Genomic DNA, 16,706 nt, shown 5'->3' with positions numbered 1-16,706 from the left:
AACACTGATAGATAAGATTATGGCTCAGATTAAAGGGGAGGCAAGAATTCAGAGAAGAATTTGTATCAGAAAAGCACTCGACACAAAGATTGGATGGTGTAAAGCACCTTTTCATCAGCTAGGAATATCATATGGTACTAACAAGGGAAAAACTATGCTAAAGAAAAATTGTTTCCTGATTGGTGTGTTTGGATTCAGCAAAGAAAATGTATATAAGGAATTGAGACAGTGTATTCACAACTCTCCTCAGTACAGTTTTTTTTTTTTTTTGGCAGTGCAATATTATTATTTATTGGGTTCTGTTAGATTTGACTCAAACAGCTGATACACATTTCCCTAAACTAAGCCTAAAAAGCTTCACACAAAACAAGTGTCAGCACCAAAGGGTATGTTATCACAGAGGTAGGTGGCAAGAGATTTTTGCCCCCTAAGGCTGGTATTTGGCTTGGTTGAGCACTACCTAGAAGCCAGAGTATAGAAGTGAGTTGAAAAGAGCTATTTATGTATATGTTCTGAAGGCAAAGAAGAGAGAATAGGAAATCGCCCTTACACTTAGGCAACTTGCAAGAGAAGTACGAGAGGAGAACCAGACTCACTGGTACAATCTTTCATAGCACAGTGACACCTAGAACACAGTCTAGTGTGTGTTATCACACATCCATAGCAGTTCCTCCTCCCTAGGAGGCAGGTGGCTGAGAGTGAGGGCTTGAGCAAGTCCTCTCCCTTAGAGGCCTACCATTTTAAGGTAATTTGGGATGAACGTTAACACCTCCTTAGGCCCATCAATCCTAACTGAATTGACTGAGGTTTTATAACATAAACAGTAGTTTGAAACACTAAAAAGCTTACTTTCATATTAAATGGCTTCAGAACTCTGTATGAGGTCGATATTAAGATGTTTTTTATCTTGCTACCAGGGCTTGGAGATGGAAATGTCACAATCGGATTTCTGTTGCGATGGGGATAATAAGACCTCAACTCATAATACTAGCTCAGTGATACTTATTTACTAATACATTTCATCACTGAAGTTGGAAAAGAGCATTATAAAATTACAACTCAGAGATAAGAAATGGTGCCAATGATTTTAAAGTATTTCATGTTTTGTCATGCTAAAACAGGGCCCTAAGATCAGAGAATTGGGTGAGGATTTGGAGGAGCTTAATATCTTAATCACTTAATTTCTTCTAGTTTCCCCGTGGGTCTAAGTTGGTAGTGTTTCTTCATGTGGGGAGGAGACTGAAATTCTGAAGGTTGTGCTACTGGCTAGTACAAAGAGCCTGTGACCTTGGGCAAGTAACTTAATGAGTCTTCCTGGGCCTCAGCAACCTTCAACCATAAGACTTTACCCAGGCTTTACTTCAAATAATTTCCACTTCTTGGTTAGAGCTGCTCTTAGGAAAATCAGCATATACATAACTCACACAGAGAGTAAACTGAACCATGTGCAGAGAGAAGAATCTGAAAGTCATTAATTTTAAAATGACCAATGCTCTCGAAACTAATTTATTTAGTCCTTCTCTCAATTGCCAGTTGAGCCCTGTCCCCACTCGGGCCTAAGCTGTGGTGGCCCAGGCAGCCCACCCAGGTGTCAATCACTTGACCCAGTGGCGTAGCCAACGGCTCCCTTCCTTCTCGAAACTCTCACAGAAAGATGTGCCCCAAAACACTCCTGGGAATTGTGAAGAGAAACTGTCAACGTTGGAAGACATTCAGAAACCATTTATCACACCGGTAGTCCCTATCCCAGAGCATACGTCACTGGCCTCCAGACCCCAGGATCTGGAAAACAGAATAAAATGCCCCAGCGGCTGCACTCACGCACTTTCTGGCATTCCTTTCAGCCATAAAGGCTTCCAACCACTTTGACTCCTGGGTGGGTCAACCGCAAACAGGGCGTGTTGATGTGGGGCAGCCAGTCCTCCTCAGTACAGTTTTGATTGGTCTCTTAAATTCAGAGTTGCACTGGAGCTTTAGACGAGGTATATCACCTTCATTACCTTGATTGAAAGAGACAAAAACCTAGAACTAAAAGAACAGAGATGAGAAATAAACCAGGTGAGCTGTATCACTGCTACAGCATATGACTTTGAGGGCAGGGAGCAGTAACACAGAGCCCAGCAGACTCCTGAAGTGGAGACTGAGCTGAGCATCTTGGGAGACCAGGGCTGCTAGATTTCAGAAGAAAGAATTCCAGAGAGGAGGGATCTGCACAGGGTGCCCATGAGCATTCATACGTGTCAGGAAATGACCTCATCCCTAGCACAGTGTGAATGAACTTCAAAATGATTATGCTGAGTGAAAGAGCCTAGATTTTTAAAAAAGAATAAAATGCATACTGTATGATTCCATTTATTAAAATTTTAGAAAATGCAACTAATCCATAGTGACACAAAGTAGACCAGTGATGGGGGGTAGATCAGTGATGGGGGTTTCATGGGGGAGTGTCTGGAGGTGACAGAGAAGGGACAAGAAGATGACAGAAGAGCAAAAGTCAACTTTTACGAGTGATAGATGTATTCATTATTTTAAGAGATGGCTCCACAGATTTTTGCATATTCCAAAGTTTACTGTATTGCATATGTCTTTTATCAATTGTACTTAAATAAACCTCTTTTTAAAACCTGCACACACAAAAAAATACAGATAAAAAGAGAGTAGCTTCCCTTTCAGTTGTTCTGAGAAAATGAAAGGAGGGAATAAGCCCAGGTAACCGCAACTCTTTCCCGACTCACACTGTCTTTACTAAGATTTTTGCTGTTCCAAAGTGTTTTTCAGTTTCAGAGATGTGTTGTTAGGATCTATGTCATAGTCGGATATTGTTCTTGTCAATGAAGATATAACTTTATGCAATTTTGTGTTTCAGGGCTCATGAATCAAGCAAGCAAACATGAAAAATGGATTAAGGCCGATGCCCCAAAAGGCACTATAAATTTTAGAAGTCAAAGCTGGTTTCAGTCCCTGAAACTGCAGGACTAAGAATGGTTTGAATTTTATTTATAATTTTTAACAATGATCAGCAGATCTAAGACTACAAAAATGCAAATACCACAGTTCATATAAATGTTGAAAACAATTTAGAATGAATACTAGTGAATTGTCTTGTGGAGGCCTTTTCAAAATTTGTACTTAGCTATTGTATTCATTTTTTGTTGCCCTGCAATAAATTACCATAAACGTAACCAACTTAAAATAGCATTTACTTACTAGCTCACAGTTCTGTAGGTCAAGAGCTCTGCATAGCTAGGCTCTCTCCTCAAGGTGCACAAGTCTGGACTCAAGTTCTCATCTAGATCCTCTGGGGGGAAAAAATCTACTTTCAAGCTTATTCATATTGTTGGCAAAATCCATTTCCTTGTGACTATGACTGAGGTCTCTCTTTTCTTGCTGTCCATCGGTAATCACTCTAAGCTTCTAGAGGCCACTTGCATTCCTTCTCATGTGGCCCTCTCCATCTTAAAGCCAGCACTTGCTTCTCGTGCACTGAATATCCGACCTATTCTGCAACCAGCTGGAGAAACTGCTTTTATGGGTTTGCTTGATTAGATCAGGCCTTCCCAGAATAATCTTTGTTCTGTGATGTAACATAATCATGGGAGTGCTCGCTCATCATATTTACAATTTCCATTTATACCCAAGAAGAGAAGATTATACAAAAGCATAGGTCATGGGCGGCAGTTATCTTGTAAAGAAGCATTTCCTTCACTTTAGCTCTCTTGTAACATGTTAGTATTTCTTATGACATCAATGTAAATGTAAGCTGTCAATAAAATACGTCATAAAAATGATGCATTTGCTACTGATTCTTAATTCTTTTTGCATAATCTAAGATACAATGCATTGGGAAGAGGAGAAACATTCAACTGTTTTACAGCCTGCTGTATGAAGATTGATTTTTATTTTTACAATGGTGTACTGTATAAAGTTATTTTATAAATTCTTTTTCTTTCAAGCTTACCTGTATACTCCTGGGTCATTTAATTTACATAAGACTGAATAGACCTATCTTTCAGATTATGTCTTTTATGGTTAGGATAAATCAGCTCTTAAACAATGGTTTATAATAAACCTTTTCTTTCTTTCTTTTTTAAGTTTATGTATTTATTTTGAGAGAGACAGCACAAGCAGGGGAGGGGCAGAAAGAGAGAGGGATAAAGGGTCCAAAGCAGGTTCCATGCTGACAGTAGTGAGCCCGATGCAGGGCTCAAACTCGCAAACTGCGAGATCATGACCTGAGCCGAAGTCAGACACTTAAACGACTGAGCCACCTAGGTGCGCCTATAATAAACGTTTTAAAATATTATGACTTATAATAGTCTCTTAATATTTGTTTAGAGTCCTGTCTATTTTTAACTTCATATTTATGAAACAAAAAGTGAACTTTGTGGAATATCTCAAAGTCTCCTTTTAGTTCAATCTTTATGAAATCAAAATTTATTAAAGAAATTGGGACAGTACTCATGTTAGTATGTTTGATGTGGTGTGTGTGTGTGTGTGTGTGTGTGTGTGTGTGTGTGTTAGATTATTAAGTAGAGGAAACTGTGAGGCAATGAGGCAATTTTTTATAATCTCTTTTCACCCTCATGAAATTATATAAATATTTTCATGATTAATAATAAAGTTTATGAAATTAGTCAACAGCTGGAAAGGTCATGAGCATAACAAGCAGTAAACTGTACTTAAAATTCTTAAAGGAATTGTGCATATATGAACCACATAGTTAAGTACAAACAGAAAGGAAAAGCTGCCATATTTTGCTCTCTTGACCAGTCACCTATCTATGGCAAATGCCTAAGAGTTGAAGACCTAGGTAATATTTTGGATATTTTGAGTACTTTGCACTGAGTACTTGAAGATTTCACCACCTGTTCCTTCTGCTTCTTGGTACTCCTTTATAGCCCACTTTTTCTAACACCTGCCCCCCTTTTTTTTTCATTTGTGTGGTTATAAAATGTGTCTTTCCAAATGTGCCTCCTGTTTTGTTTAAAAGATCTTACTCAAAAGAGTTTTAGAGCGAGCTTTGACAGTTAAATACCAAACACCCTACTTGGTTTCTAGAGAATATAACAGGGTGTCTTTCTCCTTATTCTGATCTTCCCCATGCAGGTTTTATTCCTTTTAAAAGCAGTTGCCTCTTTTATAGGTCTCTCCAGTTGTGTGCTTGAAACACTTAGGGAGCAGACACTTAGGGATCAGAAGCAAATTTTTCTGCAGCTGCCAAAAATCTCTAGATTTAAAAATTACCCTCTTAAGTCATCTTAAATCTCTTGGCTCATTTCAGAAAGCTTCCTACTCAGCTGATTCCCTTGCAGTCCACTTCTAGGAACCATTCTATAAGCTAAACGATACTATCCTATTTCAGAAACTCTTTCAAAATCAACCTTAAAAAGGGGACAATTATTAAAAACATTTAGGTAATACAAGGTATTATAATCATACTTTGTGCAGCCCATTTTAAACTTTTCAAAATAATTTTCATATTCTTTACCTTAAGTTTTATCCTTGCTTCCAATTTTGGGGGTACAAAGAGACCGTGATTAACTTCATTTAAGAGATAAAGAACCAACAGCATTTTCCACAGAACTAGAACAAACAATCCTATAATTTGTATGGAACCACCAAAGACCCTGAATAGCTAAAGCAATCTTGAAAAAGAGAAACAAAACTGGAAGTATCACAATTCCAGATTTCAAATTATATTATGAAGCTGTAATATAATCAAAACAGTATGTTACTGGGACAAAAACAGACACAGATCAGTGGAACAGAATAGAAAGACCTGAAATAAACCCACGATTATATGGTCAATCTTTGACAAAGGAGGCAATGGGAAATGGGAAAAAGAGTGTCTTCAACAAACGGTACTGGGAAAACTGGACAGCTGCATGCAAAAGAATGAAACTGGACCACTTTCTTATACCATACACAAAAATAAATTCATAATAGATTAAGGACCTAAATGTGAGACCTGAAACCATAAAAATCCTAGAAGAGAGCACAGGCAGTAATTTCCTTGATATTGGCAATAACAGCACGTTTCTAGATATATCTCCTGAGGCAATGGAAACAAAAACAAAAACTGTTGGGACCTCATCAAAACAATAAGCTCTGCACAACAAAGGAAATAACCAACAAAACTAAAAGTCAACCTACTAAATGGGAGAAGGTATTTGTAAATGACATATCCAATAAAGGGTTAGTATCCAAAATACATAAAGAACTTACACAACACTGAAAAAACACAAATAATTCAATTAAAAAATGGACAGAAGATATGAACAGACACTTCTCCAAACAAGACATCTAGGTGGCCAACGGGCACATGAAAAGTGCTCCACATCACTCATTATGGGGGAAAAGCAAATCAAAACCACAATGAGATATATTACCTTGTACCTGTCAGAATGGCTAACATCAAAAACACAAGAAACTACAAGCAGTGGTAAGGAAATAGAGAAAAAGGAACTCTCTTGCACTATTAGTGGGAACTCTCTTACAAACTGGTGCAGGCACTGGAAAACAGTGCAGAGTTTCCTCAAAAAATTAGAAATAGAACTACCCTACAATCCAGTAATCGTACTACTGGGTATCTACCCAAAGAATATGAAAACACTAATTCTAAAGGATATATACATCCCTTTGTTTGTTGTAGCATTATTTATAATAGCCAAATTATGGAAGCAACCCAAATGTCCATTGATAGATGGATGGATAAAGAAGATGTGGTAGGGGCGCCTGGGTGGCGCAGTCAGTTAAGCGACCGACTTCAGCTCAGATCATGATCTTGCAGTTTGTGAGTTTGAACCCTGTGTCAGGCTCTGTGCTGACAGCTTGAAGCCTGGACCCTGCTTTGGATTCTATCCCTCCCTCTCTCTCTGTCTCTCCCCAGATCGCACCATCTCTCTTTCCCAAAAATAAATGAGCTTTAAAAAGAATTAAAAAAAAAAAAAGATGTGGTAGATATATACAATGGAATATTATTCAGCCATAAAAAGAATGAAATCTTGCCATTTGTAACAACATAGATCTAGAGAACATAATGCTAAACAAAATAAGTCAGAGAAAGACAACATGATTTCACTCATATGTAGAATTTAAGAAACAAAATAAATGAACAGAGGAAAAAAGAGGTGAACATAAAAACAGACTCTTGAGAGAACAAACTGATGGTTACCAGAGGGCGAGTGGCTTGGGGGGATGGGTGAAATAGGGGAAGGGAATTAAGAGTATGCTTGTCATGATGAGCACTGACTAATGTAAGGAATTGTTGAATCACTATATTGTACACCCAAAACCAATATAACACTATATTTTCTACACTGGGGGGAAAAAAGGTGTGTAATAGAGGAAATAGGTTAAAAGACTGATCCAGTATTACCAACACAGCTTGTTCATGGCAGTCAGAACAGAGTTGTGCTTGCTCCTGGACTCTATCGAGTGTCACATAATATCAAATAATGATATACCACCGTGTGATCACTTGAATTATGTAGTTATTATCTTTTACCAGAGTGGTAAAAATCCATAGATGAAAGCTTATTAACACTAATAAGGAGTGGGCATGTGGTGGCTCAGTTGGTTGGGCAACCGACTCTTGATTTCGGCTCAGGTAAGGATCTCACAGTTGTGAGATGGAGCCCTGCGTTGGGCTTTGCACTGAGCATGGAGCCTGCTTAAGAGTCTCTCCTTCCCTCTCCTTCTGTCCCTTCCCCACCTGTGGGCATGCACTCTCTCCCTCTCAAAAAAATTAAAAATTAGTAATAAGGAGGAGGTACACAATTAATAACCCATATCTCCTAGCATAAAATAGGGAGAGCATCTTTTTTGGCATAGCATATTTTAAAATTCCTCTATAGTGCAGATGTGATTAAAAAGAGATCTTTCTGAAACATTGCAGAGACATCCTTTCTATTCACAAATAGTTCATGTTTCTATTTAATTTGTCCCTGACTGTTAAGTCAAATGTTGAGATGGGTCCAGGGTCAAGTGGCATTTAGTTCTTATTGTTAAATGTCTAGAAATAACAAGAAAGCCTGGTTTCCTTTAAAAATGTATGCCCATATTTTTTATAATATATCATCACAGATCCTTAAAGCCATTGCCCTGGCTCAAACTCCTACTCTGACTCCTATGGCTATCTCTGCTTTCTTTTGTAAAGAAAAGCTTTTAAATGGTTGTCAAAAACATCACATCTCTCAGGGTTGTTTTATATGACTGTAACCTTAGATTTGATAATCTCATCAAAACTATCAGTTTGATTAAGGTAAATTTAAGTGGAAAATTTACAGTGTAGCAATACTTCATTTGGCTTTAAAAAAACCCACAATTAAACCAATTAGAAGAACTAATAATGTATTTAGAAATGTTTGTATTTGGAACAAAAATCAGGAGATGATTTGCTGGTTGTTCACACTGTTGAGATCCAGCTAGTGAAAATACTTGCGTCAAATGAAGTTACCAAGTTCTAGATTTTTTTGTTCTTCTTGCTTGAGGCTGAAGGTCATACTACTTCATCTTGACTACTGTGTGTTGACTCTGTCACTGTCCATTCTACATTTTTAGGTGGTGGTATCTCATGTTGTCTTGTAAGGGGCTTGCCTTCATAATCATAGCCAAACCAAAGTGGAGGGTCACCAGGGTTATATTCCTGCTGCTGAACTATAGATGACATTCTCTTTGCTGCCTCCCTGCAATAACAATGATTAGCATTAGCCAGTTGCAGAAGTAATTACTGGTGTAGAATTTTCAAACTAGAGCAAATTTGGAGTTAAAAGAACTGTCACAAGTTGAATGAATTTCACAGCTATCTTGCCTTACCGAGAGGGAGGGTATGGGTAATTATGTGAATATTCAGGATCCCAAAGCTTGAGTAGCTCATAGCTCTCTGGTTCAGCCAGTTCAGAGATTAACAGATACAGTGAATGGGTAAGGAAACTGCATGGTCATGGAGTAGGAACACTGAGGGCACTCTCTAGTGTTCTTGAGTCCTCTGCCTCTTATTTCCAGTTTCTTTGATGAGGGAGTATCCTAACCAGCCAACCTGCAAAGGTCCACCATGCAGGAGCTCATAATCCAGAGTCCCCAGATCCCTGTTGGATATGTGGGTGAACTTCAGGGAGGTCCATGAATTCCCTGAAAATTCATGCAGTTTGTGTCTAATATACATTTTTCTGAGGAGAGGGTTTGTGACTCATCAAACTCTCAAAAGGTGTCAGCGACCAAAATGATTAAAATATCATTTCTTCCTTTCTTAGGAAGAAATAAGGAAGAAAGCAAAGAAGGCATCTAAAGGTTGTTCTGGACCCCAATTTTAAATTGGGTGAGTGTGGGTTTCCACCACCAAGCAATTCTTTTTCTTTCTTTCTTTTTTTTTTTTTTACATTTATTTATTTTTGAGAGACAGAGAGACAGAGAGAGAGAGAGAGAGAGAGAGGGAGCGTGTGAGCATGGGAGGGGCCGAGAGATGGGGAGACACAGAATCCAAAGCAGGCTCCAGCCTCTGAGCTGTCAGCACAGAGCCCAACCTGGGGCTCAAACTCACAAACCAAGAGATCATGACCTGAGCCAAAGTTGGACGCTTAACCGACTGAGCCACCCAGGCACCCCCACCACCGAGCAATTCGTAGACAGCAGCTGGGTGCCCTACAATGCAACCCAGTTCTGACACTGTCTACCCAGAGATAGCATCAGATTCCACGGGTTCAAGGCTCAGGCTCACTAGACTGCCCTCCACTTTAGATCCCAGTTGCAAGTCCAGGTTGTCATCTGGGCTTCTGACTGACCAGCTATAGATCAGAAGTTCCAACATACCCCTTTCTTGGATTGGATTAATTTGCTAAAGTTGCTCACAGAACTCAGAGAACCATGTTGGTTACTGGGTCACTGGTTTATTATAAAAGGGTATAACTCAGGAGTAGCCATATGGAAGAGATATATAGGACATGGTGTGGAGAAAGGGTGAGGAGCTTCCATGTCCTATCCAGGTGCACACTCCCCAAATCTACACACATTCACTGACCCAGAAACTCTCCAAACCCTTTTAGGATTTTATGGAGACTTCATTATGTAGGCATGCTTGATGAAATCATTGGCCGTTGATGACTGATTTAATCTCCATCCTCTCTCCCTCCCCAAGAAATCAGGGGATGGGTCTGAAATTTGCACCCCCATGCTCGTTGTTGGTTCGTTCCCCTAGCAACCAGCTTCCATCCTAAGCTGCTTTCCAAAAGTCACCTCATTAACACAAACCCAGTTGTGGTGGAAAGGAGTTTGTTATCAATAACATGACACCTATTTTCATCTTTATGTCTCTGAACTAATTTCAGGAACTGAGGATGAGACCAAATATTATAACAAAAGATGTTCCCATTGCCCTTATTGCCCAGGAAATTCCAAGGGTTTTGGGAGCTGTGAGCCAGGAACCATGAAGGAAGACCAAATATATATTGGTATCTAAATGACCAAAATATGTTTCTCATAAATCATAATATTACAGCATCAGAAAAATAAACAAATCTAACTTGAAAACATGTCTTTTTGAGGGTAGAACAATGAGACCAGTGCTTTAAAAAAATTGAGTAATTGGCAACTTCTATAGGATCAGAAATGAGTAATGATAGTTTCCCATGAAGGGGACACTTTGCCCATATTGACAAATATTACATTGAGTTATTACTTGCAAAAGTCTTAAAACATAAAGAAGCTGGTATTACCCATATGCTTTGAGTTAAATTTGTGCTCAGTGGCTATAGGAGTTCAGGCAGGACAATGACATTGGTAAAAGGCTGAGATACATCAGTTGTTTAAAATGCTGTTTCATTTGAACCAAATTTTAGATGTCTTAAAATAATTATAATGAAACTCAACAGGGAGACAACCAAAGCATTGCTAATTCCATCTCTTACCACATTACTTTTGTTTTCTATATTTGCACTCACATCTCTTACCACATTACTTTTTGGTTTCTATATTTGCACTCACATAAAACAAAACTAAACAAAAAACAAAACAAAACAAAATACTAAAAGCAAAAAAAACCTAAAAACAAACCACACAAGTTTAAAAGAACAAGTGTGAGTAAAAGCAAGTTATACTAATTTCTACTTCTGAGCCAACAATCCTATGGACTAAAACTTGGCAAACAAGTGTCTTCTCTTTAGAGAAATACTTATTCTCAAATTTGAAAATGATAACTTTATGATCAAAGATGAAGTTTTGCATTCTGTTGATGTTTTAATTTTTTTAAAGTGTGGTCCTACATTTGAAACTTCTTATATAATCTTTATATAAGTAGGACTTCATTATGCAGTAATAATAGTGTTCTATCTTTAGCTGTCCCCACTTTCTTCTGAAGATTATTCTCCCTTTCCAATTCTGTGGAGTTGAGATTGACATGTCTACGAAGGTGTTTTCCATGAGATTGTTTTCCCTTAAGTACTTACTGTAGCATAATCCCAAATGTTAAGGGAATCTGAAGCATAAAGTATTGGCACCATCAGTTTCAAATGTAAAGCAGTACCCTAGGCAACAGAGCTTCACTGTTACTTACCCTTCACCCCATCTCTGCCCATTTAAACTTGATGCATCTTTCAAATCTTCAAACCAATCCAACCTCTTGTAAAGACCCAAACCCAATCTCTTCCTCCTCTGAACTTCTATAAAAGGTTGATCATAGAGGGGAAAATGGGTGATGGGCTTTGAGGAGGGCACTTGTTGGGATGAGCACTGGGTGCTATATGTAAGCCAATTTGACAATAAGTTATATTAAAAATAAATAAATAAATAGTTGATCATAGAATTAATTTCTTTCCAATACATAAATTCATGGCATTAATTGTTTATAATTATAAACTTTATTGTTTTCCTTTTGTTTAATAAGGTATTAAGTTATTTAAGGGTGTATTCCATTTCTTTGTATCTTAAAGGACAGCCAAAACAAGACACTTTCAGCAGTTTATCCCAACAAGGAAGCCCTTTAGGTCTCTTATCTTCTGCAGGTTTGAAGCATTCTTAGGTTGCTATTTCCAACACCCACTTGCCCTCTGCCTGCCAAACTGCATCGTTCTGGACATACATACTGTAGTTAACAGTTGTTGATAATGATTCGATGCTACTGATGATAAGGCAACTACAACTATAGGCAACAATGGTCTTGACCTTTAGGAAAAGGATGAGTTTGGGGAGTAAAAGATTTGTAAGTAATTGACCAAAGTATATGTAACCTTTGGCCTCAGAAGAGCAGTAATTTCTGAGAGTTCTAGATAACTGGTAAGAGGATAAATACTCTTAACGCTAAACTTGGTAACATATAAATATTGGGTCATACAGTTCCTTAGTCAGCTACAAGCCACAATAAACTAGATGATAATTAGGGCAAATAATGGGAGTTTGAGAAAATAACAAGAAAGCTGGGGATACTGAATCCTCAGTATAGACAAAAAAAAGTAGGGAATGCATAGGGAAGAGTACTCATTAAATGCAATGTGATGGGACAAGATCAAAATGAGCTGCATATTGAGCACTAGCTATGAGGAAAGTGCCCAATTTTACCTTAAGCTGTTAACTTTAAGGAGAGCAAAGAGCAATTTTATTTAAGATTAAAAAAAAAAAACAGCTTATTTGGGTATAGCAGAGGAATTGCAATTCGGGACAAGCACGCTATGGTAAACCATAGCCGAGTCCAAAAAGACAAAGGGAAGGTCAGCTTTTATTAGGTTTCAGGGGGAAATTGGGGAGGGCTGTTTTCAACAAAAGTTTATTGGAAAAGAACAAGAGTTTGAGGTTGTGGCAGTTTCTCATTGGTTACAAGTAGTGGTCAGAGCATTGTTGCTGGGGCAGGGAGGGATCTTCCTTCCTTTTCTGAAACACAGGAGATAAAGTTCTTATGAAAAATGTCCTCCCTTGTTGAAATACAGTTGACCCTTGAACAACATAAGGGTTAGAGGTGGCGACCCCTTATTTCTTGGCTCCCTGCCACCCTTACCTTAGCTCTTAGTGGTAAGCAACGCTCTTTGTTCTACCTGTAGTCAGCTGCACTGAGACTTAAACATCCAAGGGTCCCCTGATCTTTGGAGGTGATGCTCATAGACCAAAGAGGAACAAAGGATCAGGTCTCAAACCCTCCTTCCCTTCCCTTCTTCCCCTAGTCTCAAATGTCAGGAGGTTAAGGCTTTCTGTGGTCTAGAGTGTTTCTAGGGCCTATCTTAAAGCATGTATGCTTTCACAGCAAGAGTAGTCCTAGGGAAAAACTGAAAATCTGAATTTGACCTGGAACAAATCTGGGATTATTATTAGGATTTGAATGCCAGTATAGACTATTCTGAAATCCACGTCCTCTCCACTCTTTAGAAAATCCTTAGCGTATTGGGGAGCCTGGGTGGCTCAGTCAGTTGAGCATCTGACTTCGGCTCAGGTCATGATCTCACAGCTTGTGAGTTCAAGCCCCTTGTTGGGCTCTGTGCTGACAGCTCGGAGCCTGGAGCCTGCTTCAGATTCTCTGTCTCCCTCTCTCTCTCCGCCCCTCCCCTGCTCACACTCTGTCTCTCTCTCTCTCTCAAAAAATAAATAAACATTAAAAAAATTTTTTTTACAAAATCCTTAGCCCATGAACTAGCTATCCTCACCACCTTACTCAGACCTTTGGCATCCTCCTATGGACTGACTCCTAAGGCTGAGGACCTGGCCAAGAGAACAGACCAGCATGCTGACTGGCAGCAAATATCTCTGAACTCTTTTTACACATCCTGTGTTACTGTGTGTTTGCACACACGCACTTTTGAAAAGTATTGGGGAACTTGAAAATCTAGAAACTGAATATTCCTGCCAAAAAGAACTCACTCTGTCTCTGTCTCTGTCTCTGTCTCTGTCTCTCTCTCTCTTAAAATAGTTTGGTATCTGGTATGGTCAATATATGGGAGCTAGGAAATATTGAAAAGAAAATGTATAGTTAGGAATTACTGTGTACTCTAAATTTCTTAGAGTACATATGGAATCCTTTGACTACCTTCCACTCTGGCTGGACCTAAGTGAGTCCCAGGTCCTTGGACCTTGTAGGAGATGATTTGGGAACTGAATCCAGTATGCTGCAGTGGTAGTCATCATTACTCATTTAACCTGGTGAAACAGGTTTCTCTGGATCAATATAGAACATGATTTTCAGGGGCACCTGGATGGCTTAGTCAGTTAAACGTCCAACTTTGGCTCAGGTCATGATCTTGTGGTTTGTGGGCTCGAGCCCCATGTCCAGCTCTGTGCTAACAGCTCAAAGCCTAGAGCCTGCTTTGGATTCTGTGTCTCCTTCTCCCTCTGCCCCTCCCCTGCTTGCACTCTGTCACTTGCTCAAAAATAAACATTAAAGAAATTTTTTTTAATTTAGGATATGATTTTCAAAATGTTATGCCACAAACAGTTGTGAAACATTAGATGTTTAATAATAATAAGGTACTGAAGTTTGTAGGTGATTTTTGGTTTTTATATATTATAGGGGATTCAAGGTTATTCTTATAAAAATATTGCTTGCCCTCACGCACATTTCCTTCTAGTTTCTTGAGTAGGCAAAAAAAAAGGGGGGAATGTTGGAGACAACACAAAGAATGCTGGTAATCAGCAGCCTCTCTAATTTATGCATCAGTGAGTAGACTGGGTACAATAGGACACATGTCTCCCCTTAGTGATCAAGTCCCTTGAATGTCTGAACTTTAAAAAAAAAAGCTTGAGAGGGGCGCCTGGGTGGCGCAGTCGGTTGAGCGTCCGACTTCAGCCAGGTCACGATCTCGCGGTCCGGGAGTTCGAGCCCCGCGTCAGGCTCTGGGCTGATGGCTCAGAGCCTGGAGCCTGTTTCCGATTCTGTGTCTCCCTCTCTCTCTGCCCCTCCCCCGTTCATGCTCTGTCTCTCTCTGTCCCAAAAATAAATAAACGTTGAAAAAAAAATTTAAAAAAAAAAAAAAAAGCTTGAGAATCGCTAAAGGCAAAAGAGCAACACAGTAATGCTTAGGTACAAAGTATAGCTCTGCCTTTTATTTGTTTGACCTTGGGTCTTATTTACACTGTTTAAACCAATTTCCTTATTCATTTTTATAGTAATGGGGTATTTATGAGGATTAGATGAGAGAGTCAACATAAAATAGGATTAACACAATACATGGCAAAAAATAATTATTGAGCAATATATTTTTTCATACTAATACAGCTCCCGGTCACAAAGGTCTTTCCCCAAAGATTTTTCCATGAGCTGGGGAAGAGAACTCTGATAAGGGTTTTATTTCCTAGCAACAGAGATCTCTCAGGGTGCCTGTGTAATAATCCATGCTGCCAGCAACTGCTACAGAGGCCTTCGAGAAATCTCTGTATTGCCGTTTGGGCTCTCCAGGCCACTAAGACTCTACTCATCTCTTTAGAGTTGAAAGTTTTAGACTCCAGATACAAAAATGTCAGAAAGGTCCCTTTATTCTTTGCTAAGTATAGACTTAATGTTTCTTTTACCTCTTTGTGGTTCAAACTCTGTTGGGTTGTGGAGACCATTGTTTGGGTCTTGTTCCCTCTCTCCCACTATGCTTTTCTTCCTTTGTATTGCCTTTCTTGTTTTTCCCACAAAGGGCCATACGTTGAAATGTTGGTTGTACACAATTGTTTCAAATATAAACAACTAGATATTCTTTTCATGTTTATGATTATAGTTGCTACTTATTTCTCCTTGAGTTAAAGGAGCCTAGATTGTATCTCAGCATGATGCTCTGGAACCACTTCTTGGGATCCCTTCAGGCTCTGGGTTTAGTAGAATGATAGCATATCTTATGCTGGAAGCTCTCTTGTAAAAGAGCTGTAGCTTATTTTCTCATTGACCAAAAGTTTGCTACTCCCCCAGTTCAGTGGGACAGACGTCTTTGATTTGCAAAGCTTGTGCAATATTTTTAGATTCCATTGAGTATGGGGTGATTTGTACGTAGAAATGTTTCTTCTGATGGCAGTAATTGGATTTTAAGAGCCATATCATACAATATTTTCATGTTCAAATGGAATCAAATGTGTGGAAGTTCAACACTTTGTGATTCAAAGTCATTGAACGTCTTCCCAAGTATGAACAATTTCCTCTATTTCAACTACCAAATGTTCCATTTCACCCAGACAAAATAGCCACTGCAGTTGAGGGAGCCACATTAGCCCTGGTAAGAGCAAACAACTATGCTTTTTTAGAGTGAACATAGATAAGCAAAGGATTAAACAACATCATGAACTTGAGTCTTGAAGGGGCCACATATTTTGTGTAGCATTTCCAATTCCACCAAGGATTTGAGTGGAAAAGGAAGCTGCTTTAAAGTCCTCAGAGCTGACTCCAAACAGCTGCAAGTGGCCAGGCCTTACCACTTCTCTAATCAAAGTTTTCAGGACCAGGTATCTTGGGAGCTCCTTGGCTAAACAACAGTACCCTGTCCTAGAAGTTGGGAGTCAAGACAAGCACTCTTGGAGCCTTACTAGTCCAAATGCTGGGACTCTCCAAACCACTCTGCTGTGGGGACTGCCCTTCTTTATTGCTAGACAAAGATAGAATCAGAGCATTCTAGGCCTCTTTCCTGCTGGAGCTTAGCAGGGGTGGGGCTATGAAGGAGACTGAAGTAGTTTGGCCTTTTTAGACGATGAGATGGACAGACAAGCCAGTTCCCTTCTAAGCATTAGGACCATCTCTCTGCTTCTTGCTAGTAGGGACAGCC

The 16,706-nt window shown here is 39.1% G+C and overlaps 2 protein-coding genes across 8 annotated transcripts in view; one reads left to right on the top strand and one right to left on the bottom strand.

Moving 5' to 3' along the window:
- FAM185A (family with sequence similarity 185 member A) overlaps positions 1-3,788 on the top strand; it is a 76,209-nt gene extending 72,421 nt beyond the window's left edge. For 2 of the 3 annotated variants that reach the window (XM_047850973.1, XM_047850972.1), the window contains one exon: positions 2,867-3,788. In XM_047850973.1, coding sequence (XP_047706929.1) covers positions 2,867-2,979 — 113 coding nt within the window. In that variant the 3' untranslated portion in view covers positions 2,980-3,788. The remainder of the gene's footprint in view (positions 1-2,866) is intronic. The other variant, XR_007150512.1, reaches the window with a different exon arrangement.
- A 4,601-nt stretch (positions 3,789-8,389) lies between these two features.
- The window catches only part of FBXL13 (F-box and leucine rich repeat protein 13), a 217,356-nt gene continuing 209,039 nt past the window's right edge, over positions 8,390-16,706 (bottom strand). For 4 of the 5 annotated variants that reach the window (XM_047825866.1, XM_047825876.1, XM_047825898.1 and 1 more), the window contains one exon: positions 8,390-8,687. In XM_047825866.1, coding sequence (XP_047681822.1) covers positions 8,501-8,687 — 187 coding nt within the window. In that variant the 3' untranslated portion in view covers positions 8,390-8,500. The remainder of the gene's footprint in view (positions 8,688-16,706) is intronic. The other variant, XM_047825891.1, reaches the window with a different exon arrangement.

Source organism: Prionailurus viverrinus, chromosome A2, assembly GCF_022837055.1.
Source record: "Prionailurus viverrinus isolate Anna chromosome A2, UM_Priviv_1.0, whole genome shotgun sequence".
Lineage (NCBI taxonomy): Eukaryota > Metazoa > Chordata > Mammalia > Carnivora > Felidae > Prionailurus > Prionailurus viverrinus.
This window is presented reverse-complemented; position numbering and strand designations above follow the sequence as displayed.